This window comes from Equus quagga, chromosome 11, assembly GCF_021613505.1.
Source record: "Equus quagga isolate Etosha38 chromosome 11, UCLA_HA_Equagga_1.0, whole genome shotgun sequence".
Taxonomy (NCBI): Eukaryota; Metazoa; Chordata; class Mammalia; order Perissodactyla; family Equidae; genus Equus; species Equus quagga.
In genome coordinates this window covers 45,908,926-45,928,276 of record NC_060277.1, presented here as the reverse complement: position 1 = coordinate 45,928,276, position 19,351 = coordinate 45,908,926, and the positions used below count along the sequence as shown (strand labels likewise).

The 19,351-nt window shown below is 37.0% G+C and overlaps 1 protein-coding gene across 5 annotated transcripts in view; it reads right to left on the bottom strand.

Annotated features, from left to right (window-relative positions):
• CEP162 (centrosomal protein 162) overlaps positions 1-19,351 on the bottom strand; it is an 85,420-nt gene that overhangs the window by 46,970 nt on the left and 19,099 nt on the right. For 4 of the 5 annotated variants that reach the window (XM_046677612.1, XM_046677614.1, XM_046677615.1 and 1 more), the window contains exons 8-13: positions 19,266-19,296; positions 13,195-13,311; positions 7,248-7,442; positions 6,295-6,376; positions 1,974-2,256; positions 861-1,122 (exon numbers count right to left, since the gene is read on the bottom strand). In XM_046677612.1, coding sequence (XP_046533568.1) covers positions 861-1,122; positions 1,974-2,256; positions 6,295-6,376; positions 7,248-7,442; positions 13,195-13,311; positions 19,266-19,296 — 970 coding nt within the window. The remainder of the gene's footprint in view (positions 1-860; positions 1,123-1,973; positions 2,257-6,294; positions 6,377-7,247; positions 7,443-13,194; positions 13,312-19,265; positions 19,297-19,351) is intronic. The other variant, XM_046677613.1, reaches the window with a different exon arrangement.

Below are 19,351 nucleotides of genomic sequence, written 5' to 3'. Positions count from 1 at the left end.
TTCCAGCCTATGTGCACAGGCTGCTGCAGCAAACACACCCACAGAGACAGGAGGAGAGAGCCTGTAATGCCTCAAGAACTTCAAACAGAGTCAAAGTGGTCTTGGAAAGTTGTAGGGAAAGGCAAGGGAAGACACTTTAAACTAGAAACAAATTTTCCAACGAAGGTAGTTCTCCTCTGACAACTATCACCATCCAAAAATGGTGAAATTGGTCACCCATTCAATGTAATCACAAAGGGGAGGACAAATGCTTCTGGCTCCATTACTCTCCCTTCCCCACTGGAGTCTCAAGGCAGCAGAAATGTTGATCTGACCTGAACATTTCTATTTCTTCTAATAGCTTCATGGGCTTCTAACGTTGATACAAATGACTTTCCTACTGTTAATATAAACGACTACATTAGGAAATCACCAACAGAGGCAGTGTGATATATAACAATATACATTAGGTCATACATAAAACATCCTGCCTCTCCAAGGCTACAATGAAAATAAGAGGACCCAGATAATCTCTACATCAACCTTCACTTGTAGGCTTCCACTTGCATTCTGAATTTCTAGCTCTTCTCTGGTCAACATTTCGGATATTACAAAGCCAACGACAGGAGGAGTGGTTTGACTCTCCTATCATATATTCACTTCCTATACTTTACGAATCTCATGAAAGCCTAGAACTAATGATGGAAAACCTCCTGCAAGGTGAATCTTTCAGAAATGGAATGTAGTACCTTAAGATTAATTTTTTCTATGAATAAGGAAAGCTCAAAGAAGGAGAGGAGGAATCAGGGAAAGGAGAGAACAAGAAAAGCAAAATAAGACACTATATGCCCAGAATTCCATTAGGAAGAGTATATGATTACCTTTTTTCCTCACTTGACTTGAGGAGGGAATGGATCTCAAGTTTTTGCTTTTCATAATATCCTTTGAAGTTTTCTTTTCCAGAGTAGAAAGTGTCTTGAACGGTGAGCTGGATTTGCCGTAGCCTGAGCTCCTGACTGAAGCGTACAGTCCACTCTGGGGTTTTCTTTTAAGTAAAGGAGGTGCACTTCTGGCCTTCTTGTATGGCAGCTGTTTACCAAGCACAGCTCCTTCTTCTTCAGAACTGAGATGAGATTTAAAAGTCTGTGCAGAACAAGTACACACTCTTTAGAACTTAAGTGAACTTCAGCTATGGCAAAACCAGAGTGATGACTAAATAACATAGTTTGTAGACGGCAAACCACTACATTAAAGTTTTCCAAGTCTAATTCATCTACATTTTAGTATTTTGAAGCACATCTTCAAAGTTGGGAATAAAACAAAGCAAAATAAAACAAAAAACGCTTGCCAGAAAGCAAGATGCATAATTACTAGAGTGAACATGGAGAGGAGAAGGGAAGAACATACTTGAAAGGACACAAAATCTTTTTTTCTCCTTCAGATTTCTCAAGATAAAAATTTATTGATACCTTGTCTTATTCCATAAATAATTGGAGCTGGTTTATGGCAAGCACATAATTCCAAATTGTAAAATAAAAATTGAAGATTGGGATCACAAAAACTATGAATCAAAATAGATCAAGAAAAGAGGAAAAAGGAACAGCAAAATATAAGTTTCTCAACAATTGCTAATAGCATTTATATAAAATGTCAACTTACGTATTTTTGCAAGAAAGACTGAATAAAAAGCACTAGAATGATGAATAAACTTTATTTTCTTATACTACTCAAATTCTGGACTATGTTTACTAAAAAAATGAAAAATGTAAAGAATGCCTTCTAAAAGAAAGCTAATGCTAGAATGGTATTTTTGAATTTGGGGACTGCAGGGTGTTGTAATAAATATTTGTCACAAATACCCAGGATTTATGTGGAGGTTAGCATGTCAAAATTCCCACTAGCTTAAGAAGTACATGCTTATCAACAGTACTTATATAACTTTATATAACTTCATTTATCAATAAGTCAAATTAACGTAAATTATAAACACTTACTTTCTTTATTTTGTCATCCTGCGGTAATAATGAAGGACCAACAGACAGTTTTTTCCTTAAAATATCAAGGTACATTTTATCTACTTGTTCTTCTGTAGCATTTACTCTTGGACAGCTATTTTCTATACCTTCATTTGTTGTCTTTTGTAAAACCACATTCTCTTCATTTTTATCAAAAAACTGGTTTACATTTCGTGGCTCTTGAGACATAACATTTGGATTCATCTTAAGGGTTAAAGGGCTTACAAATTCAGTGTCTTTACTATCAGCCAGTTTCTTATAGCTATAAAACAAAACAGGACACAGAGAATAAACCTTATCTGACACCTCAAATATAAATTTTAACATAAATATACACACACTATATATATATATATATTTATTTACCTTTTATTTATTTATTTATTTATTTATTTAATATAAGAGATTACATGGCTCACCCTGAGGCTTACTTCAAAGGAAAGCCAAACAAGACTGAGATTACATTTGTCTAAGAAAAAATAAAATACGAATTTCTAAATAAACCTTTGTAATATATCTCTTATCCATAACATCTTATGAAGTCAACATGCATTTAAGGCAGAAAAAAACATTTTATACATTTCTAGAAAGAACTAAAGAAGTAATCACAATTTATGACAATGAGATATAGAACATAAGTATTAAAAAGCAAAAATTTCATCACAGTATAAGAAAAATTTTAAAGTAAAACAGAAAAATCATTAAAATTTTGAAATAAAATAATTTCTGTGGTTTTAAACACTTAAATGCAATCTAACATTTCAAAGCATTAGATTTCAAAAATATGGGAAATCTCCCTTAAGGAAATGTTCTAAATGTGGTTAAACATCAGCATATTATGGGAGCTTCAGAAATACGAATATCATTATTTCCAACTACTTAATCATGGTCAATTAGGTCATTTAATTTTGTAATTTATAAAACAAAAGGAAAGTTTTAGAGGCTACCATTTTCATATAAGGTAGACTGGTTTCTCAGTAACTGTTAGAAGCTTCTAAAGTAGATGGAATCATCAGAATATATAATAGTTCCTTCCTTCTTCATGGTAGCAGAACCTGGTTAGATGCTCATTGAAACCGTTTCCTGCTCCTGCTGTGTACCAGCTAAACTACCTTTCCTTGTCACCTTGCATTTAGATGGGGTGAATTAGTTCTGTAGAATGTGAGTGCTATGGTGACAAGAACCTAACACATGTGTCATTGGCTCAGTGGTTGGGTTTCGGGTGGCAAGGAAACTGAAACTAGACACTGGAGAGGTGGCAACCCATGTTTTATGGTGGCAAAACATTTGCTAAACTGTCACCCACAAGAGTTTATCGACAGACCACATGCCTACTGAGTCTGGGGCACTAAGAGAAATGGCCAGAGAGACAGGGAGTCTTTAAGTGCTGGCTACTACTGGCTACTTTTGACAAGATATTATAACAAAGAGATGAGCTCAAGATAGAAGGGGCCAGTTTGTAAGAAGAAATCAAAGGGAAGAGAGAGAAATTAGAAAGTCAGGGCCTCTTGGGTCCTCTCTCTGTGTGTAGACTCAAATACTAAGATCTGGCATTAAAAAATGCTATGAAAAAGCAAGATTTCATGCGAGTTTTCAGTTGAAAAGAATGAGTCAGTCCCTTGGCAAAGATCATATTAAAAGTGTCATCGTCACACTTAAGGTTATTGTTCTCTAGATTATCCAGACAACTGCAATTAAATTGAGAGAAAAAACCCAGAGGAATAAGGAAGCAAAGGCATAAAGCAGATTTAAAGCCTGTGTTCAGCAAAGAACTTTAAGTGTAGTTACTGTCACATGGGACTGACTCGAACCAGATAGATCAGAAGCCTACTAAACTTTTTAAAGGAACTATAATGCCAAAGAAACTACAACATATTTTTTTAAAAAAGCCAGTGAGTGGGAGTGTTAAAACCACCTAAAGGCAGAAAGTGGACTGAGAAAGGAGTACATCCTCCAAGATGGGCATACCCCCCCGCCAAAAACCCACTTCAGCTCTGGCCAAGGGTGATAAAATACAAGACAAGTCCTCTAAGAAGTAGCACCAGGAGCTATGTGGAACGATATATCTATAAGGCAGTTCCTTCCTAAGAGCAGAATAATGGCCTAATTAAGGAAAATCCCTCGGTGCAAGGTGGGGAGTCTTTAAAAGGTCTTTGCAGTGGATTTCAAACTTGCATCACTGATTGTGGTATTTTCCTTATACTTCTCCTTTCTGAATGGGAGTATTTGTTGCAGTTCCACCATTACATACTTGCTGGCGGTGAGGAACCATATAACTTGTCTTTTTAATTCATTGATTGGTAGACAATGAGGAGCCACATTCAAAGCTGATGGAGAGGACCACGCTTCATCTGGAAATCCCGGCCTTTCAGATGGATACAGGCCTGAACGGGACTTTGCGCTGTTTGCTTTGGGGAGGGGGTGAGTGGGTCTTTGTATGAAGAAGAATGAAATGGATATTCGGCTATTAGAAGGGTAGATTCTGGTAGAGAGTGGCTAGATGCTACCCAACTCATTTATTTTTCTTCCTGGGCCCACAGACAACCACACTTCCCAGCCCTCTTGGATCTCGTTAGCTACACGTGCTGGTTCTTACCACAGAATGTAAGCTGAAGCGATGTAATACTTCTGCGTTGAGGCAGTTAAGAGAAAGTATGTTAAACCATCTTTTTTTTCCTTATCAACTGGTTAGCAGAGACCCTCCCACCCCCACTGCCACACATGGATTATCATGTGAGCAAGAAATAAATTTGTGATGACGTTAAGCTACGAAAATTTCAAGAATCATCTGTTACACCAACTAGGATCATTTACCCAACACTTTACTAAAGAGTTTTTGGATATATGTATTAGTTTAGACTACTGATATTTCTATAATTACTGTTATGCCTTTAATGCAAGTATACTTATTTTCAGCTTTTAAACACAAATGTAAAAATCTATATTTTAGAATTCATGACTAAAATGGTTCCACCTATGCCAACAAAGACACAAGATGTAGTAGAAGACCTCTTCAGTAACACTAAGATAGCCCCAAACAGTAACGACAAGTGAACACAATCTGCTCTTTAAAAATAATAACTAGCACTACAGACCAGTGGATGAATACTAGACTTAGCATTCAAGTAGATGGGTTTTAGTGTCAGCGTCACTGAATCATTTTTGTTGAACTAGTACAAATGCAGAAAGAAGGCCAAGGAATCACTGGAAGTGGATTTACACAATGAGGATGTGGTACAAGAAGGGGCTCAAGATGTGTCTGTTGTAAACATAAATGGATGAATGAATGCACGAATGGATGATAGGCTTTTCACAGAAATATTTCATGGACATCAAAGATCTAACCATGTAAGTGGTTAATAAGCACATGGACTTCCTGTGTGCCCTGGTTATAGCTATACGACCTTGGGCAATTTATTTAACTTCTTTAAGGCTCAGTTTTCTTACCTATGAAATGGGGATAATAATGGAATATGCATCATGGAGTTGCTATAAGATTGAATGAAATAGTGTATGTAAAAGAACTTTGTACAGTACCTGGCCTACAGTAAGCATGTGATAAAATGTTAGCTGTTATCATTATCTTCATCATCATCATCAGCTGATTCTTGTAAGAGCTCCCCCACTAAATTGAGTTCACCTCAGATTCATCACTTGAACCATGTGGATAAAGATGCCTGTCCTACTTGTTACGAGGATCACAAGAGATAATGGATGTGACTCTAAATGCTACAGAAATGCAAAGTTGTCTTATGACAAGGTTATTGTGATGTGCTACTCCGTGTGTTGGAGAATGACAGTGAGGCCCCACAAGCTTCCACTAAAATGTACTAGAGCTGGATTATTTTCACAAAGCCCATTTCTCTTGTGACCAAAGAACTCACTCTGAGAGATGATGGCCAGTCTGTGACTAAGTGCAAAACTAACTGGTTAAGAAAGAAGCAAATCCATGACTCATATAGAACAAAATTCACGTTCTCTCTCACCATTGGAATCAACTGTCCCCAAGCTATTTAAAGCTGAGGGGATTGTATTTTCCATTGAAAAGCTTTAAGACTACCTAATGACAGCAACCTTGTTAATGACACCCATTTTTTTTTTAGCATTAAAAGAATTTTGATGAACTAATTGAGTAAGCGCTAATATCAAAAGAGGAGAGCAGTGACTCACAGGCAGACTCATACAAGCTACCCACTAATCCTTCACCAGGAAGGATTACGTAGAACACACGAGTCTACAAGTTTCCAGTGACAAAAAGAATAAACAAACAACCCACACAACCCATTCCAAAACCTCATACCTGACAGGCTGTAAATCAAAACCACTGACCCGAAAGGAATCGATTCTGATAGGTTTCATCAGTTCTTCCACGGTGGGCAGATCTAAGAGGGGAAAAAAGTTAAAATAGTCACCAAAAACCTTAGGTAAATTGTTTAACTTAACGTCTAACACAATCAAAATTAGGTTTTCTCTGATTGACATAGGTAACAAAATGGCATATACAATAAACCCGGATTCCCACTAAACACTTGCTTACCAAGAAAACCTCCTGTGATATTTATATTTGAAATATATATCTATATATTAGCTGTATAGATACATCTCATATATGTGTATGTGTGTATTCACAGACACACACACAGACACACACATTTGCTAATTATGTATTTAGTTGATCCCAAAATGCTGTTCTCTATTTAAAAAGTAACTTCAATAGGTGTACATGGAAAAGAGTAAAAAATATGAAAACACTTAAGTGATGCCTTTTTTTTGTTATTTTTGGTTTTTTTTTTTTGAGGAAGATTAGCCCTGAGTTAACTACTGCCAATCCTCCTCTTTTTGCTGAGGAAGACTGGCCCTGAGCTAACATCCGTGCCCATCTTCCTCTACTTTATACGTGGGATGCCTACCACAGCATGGCTTTTTGCCAAGCAGTGCCATGTCCGCACCCAGGATCCGAACTGGCAGACCCCGGGCCGCCGAGAAGCGGCATTTGCAAACTTAACCACTGCGCCACTGGGCAGGCCCCTTAAGTGATGTCTTAATATGGTCAAAGCATACTGGAGGAGGAAGTGAAATTTTATCCCATGTTTAGCTCTAACTTTATAGTTAAACCAATGATTCCCAGATTTCATTTGAACAAACTCTTTAAAAAAATTCAGAGATTGAGAAACAAGCATTACAGCAAATTGTATTTAAATTCCACTAAAATGAACACTGTTCAGAGAGAGTCTCAAGTAAATAAGCTGTTACCAGATTCCGTAGTAGAGATGTTTCTAGAGGACTCTTCATTTTCTTGAGGACGATCTTTCACTGAGCTCTTGCTATTTTCTACTGCATTTCTCTCAGTTCTTTGTTCATCTGCATCTCCCAAAGAATGAGCTATATGATGATAAGCCTGATGTAGAGCTTCAATGTCACTATTGCTTTGTCCATAAGAAACACCTGCTGACATAAATGTACTCTCCAGTATAATTATACAAACACATGAGAAATCTAAAACACTAATACCACCCCTTAGTCTGTGAGGAATGGTGGACAAGGCTGTAGGACAACAGGGACATTACAAAGATAGGGTTAAATACAAACATAGGTAACCCATAGCTATAGCCTACCAGCATGAAATCAGAGGAGGCCTCAATAACTCTTTTCAGCAAGCTGAGATGTGTCCTGATGTGCTAACTGTAAAATCTGTCTCCACTAGTTATTGCCTTCTTTCCCCGCTACCCCTGATTAAGCTCTCTGCATTGGATAAGACTATTCCTAAATTTCCCAAACTGACACAACCACTTCAAGGACTGTCTCTCCCTCACCACTACCACTCTCTCTCTCTCCCTCTCTCTGCTCACCTGAGCCACCAAGCATCTTGCAGCCTGCGTTTCTTCAACTGAAAGTCACTCCTCTAACTTTGCAATCCAGTATGTGTCCCCACATCCTGCTAAAGCTGCTATAATCAAAAACAATTTCCTAATGGCCAACTCCAGCTGTCTTCACTTTTCTTCAACACTGTGAGACACTTAACACTGTCCTCTTGCTGGGAACCATTTCTTCCGCATCCCTTCTCCTCCTTGTTTTTCCCACCATTCTAACGGCTACTTCCCCATCTCTCATGGTAAATGGTTCACCTCAGGGCTCCATCTTTAGCCCTCTTTTTTAAACCTCTCACTTATTTATTTTTTTGGCCTAATTTCATCAAGACCCTTAGCTCCAGGTATTACCCATATGCTCATGACTCCCAAATCTATGTCTTTTGTCCTTATCTATTTTCTGAATATTAAACTCTCTAACAGACATTTAGATTGTTCTATAAGTAAATCACATCTAACATATCCCCAACTGTATTCATTTTTATTATTATATTATTATAACAAAACTTGTTCTATCTACCAGATTTTTATTTTAACTAATGGCATCACTATGCACCCAGTCATCCAAAATAGAAAACCTGATGTCATTATTCCTTCTTCCTTTCCATTAATTTCCTCCTCCTGCCACCAACAGATAAATAAATCCCGGAAAAAAGAATTCAAAGAAACTTAGACAACAATGATCTAAGATTTTTATGAGTATTTTCTTACTCACTTTGTAACTTTATTACTAACAGTGGAATTTTCAAAATTAAAGAATAAAGGAGTCATAGAAGAGTGGAAAAAAAAGAGAAATAGGGTGACGTTTCTTCTTCTCTTGATATCCATGATTAAGTAATTAATGCTTAAAAGTAAAGTGGTACATACACACTCATCTCCCTCTCTATAAACTGCACGTTGTACAATTCCAAGGGGCTATTCTCAACTCTAAAGATAAGAGGTAGTCAAGTGACCCATATAAGACTGTGTAAGAACGCCTTACATGGGATATCTTTCTATCTCATGCTTCAGGTCACCACTGCTATTTGGAGCATGCCCAATAACTAATAGCTTAGCTTAAATAAATTAAAAATGAAAAAGTCGGGGAGAGGCCGGCCCCGTGGCTTAGTGGTGAAGTTTGTACACTCCACTTTGGCAGGCCAGGATTTGTCAGTTTGGATCCCAGGTATGGACCTACACACTGCTCATCAAGCCATGCTGTGGCAGCATCCCACATAGAAGAACTAGAATGACCTACAACTAGGATATACGACTATGTACTGGGGCTTTGGGGAGGGAAAGAAAAAGAGGAAGATTGGCAGCAGATGTTAGCTCAGGGTCAATCTTCCTCACCAAAAAAAGCATACTTAAAAAAAAAAGTGGAGGATTCTAACTAACCATTAGAATCACTACAGTTATAAGGCAGAGATTTTCCAACAGGACTTGGAGAAAAAGATCTTGCCTGTTAAGGTTGACAAATAGAAATGGCAAGCAATAGGATATATTGGAGTATATGAGGAAGCCATTTGGTGTAAACCTAATTCGGCCTGGCCTAGTTTTTCCAAAAGGGCCTGACCGAGGCCATTGAGCATGCATTGTATATCTGCTTTAGACATTCCCTATGGCAAGAACAAAGGCCCTTGAGGTGAAGGTGCAACTTCCCTCCCCCTCCCAATGTTGGCATTTCCTTAAGTATTAAGCATCTTTCCCTAGGCTAGAAACTGACTGCTGAGCTTGCCTGTGACCGCCCAGCTCGAGACAACAGACTTGCTTCCTGCTACACCTGCCAGGATAGCAGACCCCCTACCTGCTGTTTCCATCAATCGCTGTGCTGATAGAGCAGTCTCATGACTACTGTAAAAGGGACATTTCAACCCTATGTGAAACGTCCTGTTTGGGGGTACATAACCACTCTGTACACCTCACTTCTTTGGTGCCCTTTCTTCCTTTGGGAAGAAAGGCCCTGGACCATGGTCCTCACACTTCAGCTCAGAATAAACTCTCCCAAATTTTCATGTATAGATTGGTTATGGATTATTTTCGTTGACAAGGTAAACCTAACACTCCTCTAACTTATGCATGACTGAGGAAAAGGATTAATCTTATGAAGGAAAAAGGCACATGGCATTTTCTCTTCTCTGTGGAAATACCAGGATGCTTAAGTATCTGCTGAGTTATAAAGAAATGACCCCAATGGTAAACAGCTGTACTGAATGTGCATACCTAATTTACCAGGTGTGAGGTGTCACAACAAAGGTGCCAGGCTTTAAAGCAACAGCAGAGCAAACATGCAGAAAAACAAATGACCTGAATGTTAGAAATTAGAAATGGAGGACAGAGAGGTATTAGGGGCTGCTCAGAAAACAGAGCAGGGGAAAGGTACTTTTCGCCTAACTTGAGTCACTAAGTCAAGTGACATTAAAATTCCAGGGTCATAAAAGTTAACTTTTACCAAGCATTTTTTTTTTCTTTTTTTTTGCTGAGGAAGGTTAGCCCTGAGCTAAGACCTGTGCCAATCTTCCTCTATTTTACACATGGGTTGCCGCCACAGCATGGCCAATGAGTGGTATAGGTCTGCCTCCAGTATCTGAACCTGCAAACCCAGGCCACTGAAGGAGAACACGTTCAACTTAACCACTATGCCATGGGGCTGGCCCCTTGGCAAGCATTTTATGGAAAGAAAAGTAAAGGGCTGATTTCTCTGCTTTTATATTAAAAAGAGTACTCTATGTAGTTATTTTATATATTACTATAGTCAAAAGCTCCCTAAATTTTTCCACTTTAGAAAGCTGAGAAGTGTCAGATCCTACTTGGCAGAGGCAAGAGTCTAGCTGTGGAGCAACACTGTCATCCTGTGACGGCTGCAGTCATGCAGCCTCAGCTCAGAAGGGTACTTGCCTGTGAGACAAATGGAAACAAGCAAAAGGCTACATCTGGCCTGGTGTTACGAAAACCTCTTTGTTATAGTTACCAATCTTTTTACTACAATAAAGCACAAAGAATTTCACAAATAATATTATTAAAAAAGATCTTTGACAACATATCACCTAATCTGAGCCTGCTTAATACTGGAACAAACATGGTAACACAAAACAAGAACACTCCACTGATCTTTTCAGTTCTTACACCAAGTTCAGATGCTGATTTGAAGATTTTCAAGAGTATTTTTGAATTTCTAGGTAAACAATACCCCACAGCCAATAAGCATTTATACCGTGTCCCTTCAGTTTCTTTACTATAACTTGGACTGTTAACAGAGAGTTAATTACGTACTATTACTATTGTACTATGTAATATTAACCACAGAGTTGCTATTGCTTGTTGAATCTCAATGTACCAGGCACTAGACATTGCCTCAGGTGACCATCGCAAGGTCTTGTTTTAAAGAGGAGGAAACAGGCTTAGGAGCATTAACTGTCCAGTGTCACCCAGCTGATAACGGGCACGGCTGGGAAGACAAATTACAGTCTACATGACAATCAGTTCATACTCTACTATCTGACAGTAACTGATTCATCAAAATATTTCAGAGTCAAGAACATTTAAGAAATAACACGAGAAAACTCTAACTTTATATAACTGCTTGGATCATCTTAGTAGAATTTTTACTTTCAGCAATATTTTCTTATTTCGGAATTTTTCTTATAAACTACAGCAGTGGTTTTTCATACTGTATTTTATAAAATCAGAGTGTTTCAGAGAAAATTATGGGTTCCACAAATGTTTGATTGAAACTTCATCTTAAATCGTGCTATAAAACTTATAATAGATAACTAAATAATACAAACTTATAAACTTGCAAACTTATAATATAAAAGCACAATAGGAGTTAATCTGCACACTCAAATGTGCCACTTACGGAAGTGTAATACTCTGAAGCTCATCAGAGTGCTAACTTTTGCCTGCTGCTTTGTTTTCAGGCATATCTTAGAATACAGTTTCTCTGGCCATCCTGCACATATATGAATTTCCTATAATGTGTCACGGATGAGCAAAGCTGTGGCTCCACATGAGTCTTTTAAAAGAATTCACGTCTGCTTACTGAAAACCAGTGGCGCCACTATCACGGCACATGTGCGATGTGTACTTAGACAAGCAACAGTAAGACATGAACGTGTGCCGGCACACGCTTTCATCATGATGGAACACTCAGCTGGATAACCACCAGAAAGTGAGTAACACGTCTTGATGGGAAAATTCTGTTCTAACTTTTTGACTTTTATATTTATATTTTAATATGGAAGTGGATGAAACAAGTCAGGATGGTGGTGGTGACTCCTGGAACAGCAGTGATCATAAATAAGAGATCTGAGTGGACTTCATGGTTTGGGTCGAGTTTTGTTTTTTGATCTGGTTGCTGGTTACATGGGTTCTTCAGTATTTGCAAATTCATCAATTTGCACAATTATGATACACGAACTTTTCCATAGGCATACTATACTTCAGTAAAAAAGCAAAGCAAAAAGAAATAAAAAACAAAAATAAAATGCAAGCAGATGTTTAGAGTTGGTGAGTAATTTATCATTTCCATTGCTGTTTTTTCCAAGTGTCTGCATTGGTTTAACTGACAATACTGGTCAACTAAGACCAACAAGCTGATTAACAAGTTCCCATTTGCAACTATTTATGTGGTAAATCAAGAATATTTTTATATTTTACAACAAAAACAAAATATACAAACACATTGGAAGTCTGAAGGTGATATGAGAATATAAGAAATATCTATAACTTCTGATTTCAAAAGACCATTATTGCTCTAACTGTAGAAGTAAATGTTACAAATGTAAACATTTATATTTATACCAATAAAATACCATTTTTATCTATATAGAGAGTACAACATAAGATTTCACTCGGAGATAAGGATTCCACCGGGTTAAAAATGTTTTAAAAGGCAGTGTCTTAAAGACCTTTACACCCTTTAGTAAAGTCTACGTGGTCCTAGGCATTTCAGAATTTGGGCATGTGATCTAGCTTTTTCCTGCCTGGAGGCAAGTATGGAAAAGCACCATAAGACCTAAGTCTCATTTCTCCTACACATGGAAAATTTAACTGAATACTCTGGAGGGGACAAAAAATTAGTTAATATTCAGCTAGCATGCTCCACTTTGTATCAACAGCATTTCTTCACTTATTAATAAGTATTTATTTAAGAACACATTTTACTTGGTCTACTAACATTAAGTGTCACCATTAACAAGTTCAGATTATTTAAGTTAAATATGGTAGAAAAGGAAAGCTTTAAAATTTTATTGTCAGTATAGTTATTATACATATTTTTCCCTAGAAATAAAGTCAATTAGTCATAAAACATTACATAATTAGAGAACAGTGAGTTTTTCAAACATTTTTACCTGTTCCTGTCATTTCATGATCAGTCCCTTCCGGCAGGGCCTGTGGCTTAGTTGCTGCTCCATCCTGTTCATCAAGGTTGACCTCTGCAACAGACTCTAACGAATCAAGCAGCACGACTGGAACAACGTAACAGAAAAGATATGAGGATGTAGAGATATTTTTATGGTTCCTTTAATTTAAGAAAATATCTTAATCATATGCAACCATATAAACATATAAAAGCAAATGTTTATTATATATATATTTTATATATGTTGTATAATACATATTCAGTAAATAATAAAATTATCTATAACAAGCATGATCTTCTTCTTACATGCAAGAGAGTAGGCTTACATCAACACACATATCTGTGCTTATACAGGCCTAACGTATCTTTATAGGTGGAGGGCAAAGGGCCTGAGAAAATAACAAAATTGAATATTATTTTTTCCCCCAACTTTATTGAGGTATAGTTGACAATTAAAATTGTATACATTTAAGATGTACACTTGAAGATTTGATATATGCATACATTGTGAAATATTCACCACGATCAAGCAAATGAACACACATCACCTTGCATAGTTACCTTTTTTTGGGTGTGTGGTGAGAACACTTAAGAACTCCCCTCTTAGCAAATTTCAAGTACACAACATACTTTTGTTAATATAGTCACACTGTTGTACACTAGACTTCCAGAACTTATGTATCTTGCATAACTGAAACTTTGTACCCTTAACCAACATCTCCCCATATCCCACCCTCCCAGCCTCTGGTAACCGTCATTCTAATCTACGTTTCTATAAATTTGACATTTTTAGATTCTACATGTAAGTGAGATCACGCAGTATTTGCCTTTCTGCATCTGGCTTTTTCACTCTATGCCCTCCACGTTCATCTATGTTGTTGCAAATGGCAGAATTCCCTTCTTTTTTAAGGCTGAATAATACATATATATTTGGATAAAGCCCACATATATATTCATACACACCACATTTTCTTGATCCATTCATCTGTTGACAGACATTTAGATTGTGTCCCTATTTTGGCTATTGGGAATAATGCCAAAATGAACATGGGAATACAGATATCTCTTAAGAGATATATATCCAGAAGTGGAATTGCTGGATAGTAAGACAGTTCTATTTTAAAGTTTTTTAGTAACCTCCACACCGTTTTTCATAGTGACTGTAGCAGTTTACATTTCCACCAACAGTGCAGAAGGGTTCCCTTTTGTCCAAATCCTTGCCAACACTTGTTTTCCTTCCTCTTTGTGATAAGAGTCAGTCTAACAGGTACGAAGTGATATCTCATTGTGGTTTTGACTTGCTTTTCATTGATGATTAGTGAAGTTGAACATCTTTTCATATACCTTCTGCCCATTTGTATGTCTTCTTTGTAAAATGTCTATTCAGGTCCTGTGCCCATTTTTTAATTGGGTTATTTGCTTTTCGCTATTGAGTTGCATGAGTTCCTTATATATTTAGGATATTAATACCTTAACAGACATATAGTTTAAAAATATTTTCTCCCATTCTGTAGGCTGCCTTCTCACTCCATTGTTCCTTTTACTATGCAGAAGCTTTTTAGTTTGATGTAATCCCATTTGTCTATTTTTGCTTTTGTTGCCTATGCTTTTGGGGTCATATCAAATAAATCATTGCCTAGGGCAATGTCAAGAAGGTTTTTTCCTGTTTTCTTCTGGTAGTTTTACAGTTTCAGGTCTTAAAAGTTTTTCATCCATTCTGAGTTGACTTTTGTGCATGATGTGAGATAAGGGTCCAATTTCATTCTTCTGCACGTGGATATCCAGTTTTGCAAACATCATTTACTGAAGAGATTATTCTTTCCCCACTTTATATTCTTGGCACCCTTGCTGAAGATCAGTTGACCACACATGCATGGATTTATTTCTGGGTTCTCTATTCTGTTCTATTGGTCTATATGTGTTTTTATGCCAATACCATACTATTTTGATTACTGTGGCTTTTCAATATATTTTTGAAACCAGGGAGTGTGATGCTTCCAGTCTTTTTCTTCTTGCTCCACACTGCCTTGGCTATTTGGGGTCTTTTGTAATTCCCTATGAATTTTAGGATTGTTTTATCTGTTTCTGTAGAGAATGCCACTGGGATTTTGATAGGGACTGCACAGCAGATCTGCAGGTTGTAGATCCATACTTTGAATAGGATGACATTTAAAAAACAGGAATTCCTCCAATTCATGAACATAGGATGCCTTTCCATTAATCAGTCTTCTTTAATTTCCTTCCTCAGTGTTTTATAATTTTCAACGTGCAAGTCTTTCACCTCTTTGGTTAGGTTTATTCCCGTGCACTTCACTCTTTTTGTTGCTATTGTGAATGGGATTGTTTTTCTTGATTTCCTTTTCAGATAGTTTGTTGTTTGTATATAGAAACAAGATTGATTTTTGCATGCTGGCTTTGTATCCTGCAACTATGATGAATTTGTTTACTAGTTCTAACAGTTTTCTGCTGTGTCTTTAGGGTTTTCTGCACGTATGATCATCGCATCTGCAAACAGAGATAATTTTACTTCTTCCTTTCCGATCTGGATGCCTTCTCCTTCTTTTTCTTGTCTAAACGCCCTGGCTAGGACCTCCAGTACTATGTTGAATAGAAGTGGGAGCTCAGGCACCCTTGCCGTGTACCGGATCTCAGAAGGAAAGCTCTGTTTTTCCCCGTTGATTATTATGTTAGTTGTGGGCCTGTCATATATGGCCTTTGTGTTAAGGGAAGTTCTATTTTGTTGAAAGTTTTAATTATGAACGAATGTTGAACTTTATCAAACGCTTTTTCTGTGTATATTAAGATGATCATGTGGCTTTTTATTTTGTTAACCCATTTTATCACGCTGACCGATCTGCATATGTCGAACCATCCTTGCGTCGCAGGGATAAATCCCACTTGATTATGGTGTAGGATCCTTTTAATGAGCTGTTGAATTCAGTTTGCTAGTATTTTATAAAGAATTTTCGAACTGTATTCATCAGGGATATTGGCCTGCAGTTTTCCTTTTTTTCACTTCTTAATTACCTTACTACATTTACTACTATCTACTTTCAGGTAATTCACATCAATTTTATCTGTATTTTTATCTGAATAATATCTTCATACTGTTTCATCATGTTGCTATCTTGAAATCAACTAAGATGGAAGGATTTACACCATATAAATGGGTAAGCTCTAGAACTTAGGGCCTTTTCATTTCTTCCATTATCTGGTTGTTAAACATATATCAACATACCACTGATTGGGACTCTGTAAATCACATTTTCTTTTGTCAATTAACCATCTTTTTTTTTTCCCCCAGCTTTACTGAGGTATAACTGACAAATAAAATTGTAACATATTTAATGATTTTACATACATATACATTGTGAAAGGATTTCCAAAATCAAGTTAATTAATACGTCTGTCAACTCACATATTTACTTCTTTTTTTGGGTGAGAACATTTAAGTTTTACTCTCTTAGCAAACTTCAATTAAACAATACAGTATTAACTATGGTCACCACATTATACATTAGATCCTCAGACCTTATTCATCTTATAGTTGAAAGTTTATAGCCTTTTACCAACCATTCCCTATTTCCCCCCACCACTCTCCCAGCTCCTGGAAACCACCATTCTACTCTGTTTCTATGAGTTCGACTTTGTGCTTTTAGATTCTGCATGTAAGTGGTACTACATAGTATTTGTCTTTCTCTGTGTGGCTCATTTCACTTAGCACAATGCCCTCCAGATTCGTCCATGTTGTCACACAGGGCAGGATTATTTCTTTTTTAAGGCTAAATAATAGACCATTATATATAGATACACATTTTCTTTATTTAGTCATCTATCAACAGATACTTAGGCTGTTTCCATAGCTTGGCTATGGTGAATAATGCTGCAATGAACACGGAAGTATAGATATCTCTTCAAGATGATTTTCTTTCCTTTGGATATACACCCAGAGGGGGAATGCTGGATCATGCACTAGTTCAGTCCTAATTTTTTGAGGAAACTCCATACTATTTTCCACAGTGTCTGTGCCAGTTTACATTCCAACTAACAGTGTACATGGGTTCCCTTTTCTCCACATCCTTGCCAGCATTTGTTATGTGTCTTTTTAAGAACAGCCTTCCTAACAGGTGTGAGAAGATATCTCAATGTGGTTTTGATTTGCATTTCCCTGATGATGAGTGAAGCTGAGCATCTTTCCATATACTTGTAGGCCATTTGTACATCTTCTTTGGAAAAATGTCTATTTAGATCCTTTGCTCATTTTTTTAACTGGGTTATTCGGTTTATTGCTACTGAGTTGTATGAGTTCCTTGCATATTTTGTATATTAATGGCCTATCAGAGAGGTAGTTTGTAAATATTTTCTCCTATTCCACAGGTTGTCTTTTTTTTTTTTTTAAAGATTGGTACCTTAGCTAACATCTGTTGCCAATCTTCTTTTTTTCCCCTTCTTCTTTTTCTCCCCAAAGCCCCCTAGTACATAGTTGTATATTCTAGTTGTAGGTCATTCTGGTTGTGCTATGTGAGGCGCCACCTCAGCACGGCTTGATAAGTGGTGCCATGTCCACGCCCAGGATCCAAACCAGCAAAACCCTGTGCCACCGAAGCAGAGCATGCGAGCTTAACCACTTGGCCACAGGGCCAGCCCCAAGTTGTCTTTCCATTTTGTTGGTAGTACCCTTTGCTGTGCAGAAGCTTTAGAGTTTGACATAATCCCACATATTTTTGCTTTTGTTGCATTTTCTTTTGGTGTCAAATCCAAAAAATCATTGCCAAGTATAACATCAAGGAGATTATGCCCTATGTATTCTTCTAGGAGTTTTACAGTTTCAGGTGTTATGTTCAAGCTTTTACCTATTTTGAGTTGATTTTTCTGTATGGTGTAAGATAGCGGTCAAGTCTCATCTTTTCCATGTGTGTGGCTCAATGTTCCAAACACCATTTATTAAGGAGACTATCCTTTCCTGTATATTCTTGGCACCTTTGTCAAAAGTTAATTGACCATATATGCATGGGTTTATTTCTGGGCTCTCTATTCTGTTCAATTGATCTGTTTCTGGATTTTTGTTTGTTTTTTGCCGAGGAAGATTAACCCTTGGGTAACATCCATGCCGATCCTCCTCTATTTTGTATGTGGGCTGCCGCCACAACATGGGTGTCAATAAGCGGTGTAGGTCGGTGCCTGGGAACTGAACCTGGGCTACTGAAGCAGAGTACACTGAAATTAACCACTAGGCCATGGGGCTGGCCCCTCTATGGGTCTGTTTTTAATGCCAATACCAGACTGTTTTGATGACTATAGCTTGGTAACATAGTTTAAAAACAGGAAGTATGATGCCTCCAGCTTTGTTCCTCTTTCTCAAGATTGCTTTGGCTATTCCGGGTCTTTTGTGGTTCCATATGAATTATAAGATTTTTTTTTCTACCTGTGAGAAATGCCACTGGAATGTTGATAGAGATTACACTGAATCTGTAGATCACTTTGGGTAGTACGGACATTTTAACAATATTAATTCTTTCAAGCCACAAACATGGAATATCTTTCCATTTGTGTCTGCTTCAATTTCTTTCAACAATGTCTTACAGTTGTCAGTGTACAGGTCTTTTGCCTCCTTGGTTAAATTTATTTCTAAGTATTTTATGTTTTTTGATGCTATTTTAAATGGGATTATTTTCTTGTAGTTTTCTTTTCATGAAGTGTCTTTCTTCGGTTTTGGTATCAGGGTGATCCTGGCCTCACAGAATGAGTTTGGAATTATTTCTTCTTCTTCTTCTATATTTTGGAAGAGTTTAAGAAGGATTGGTATCAATTCTTTGAATTTTTAGTAGACTTCACCCATGAAGCCATGTGGCCCTGGGCTTTTAAAAAAGAAATATCCTTAAATATAACAGGAAAGATTCAAGATAGTCATGAGGGATATATTATGGAGAAAAGCTGTGAACCTTCATTAGAGATATCAAAAAACAAAGACAGATGGTGACATATTTGGAATCATTTAGATGCAATCTGAACAGATCAACTTTTTGCCAACTAATATATATGAATATACATAATATTTACCATTAGCCAGCATGCCAGTTTTCTCTTCTTCCTAATTAAAAGAAGAAAGTGATCATATGATTTGAAACCAAAGTTTTGTAAAAGGA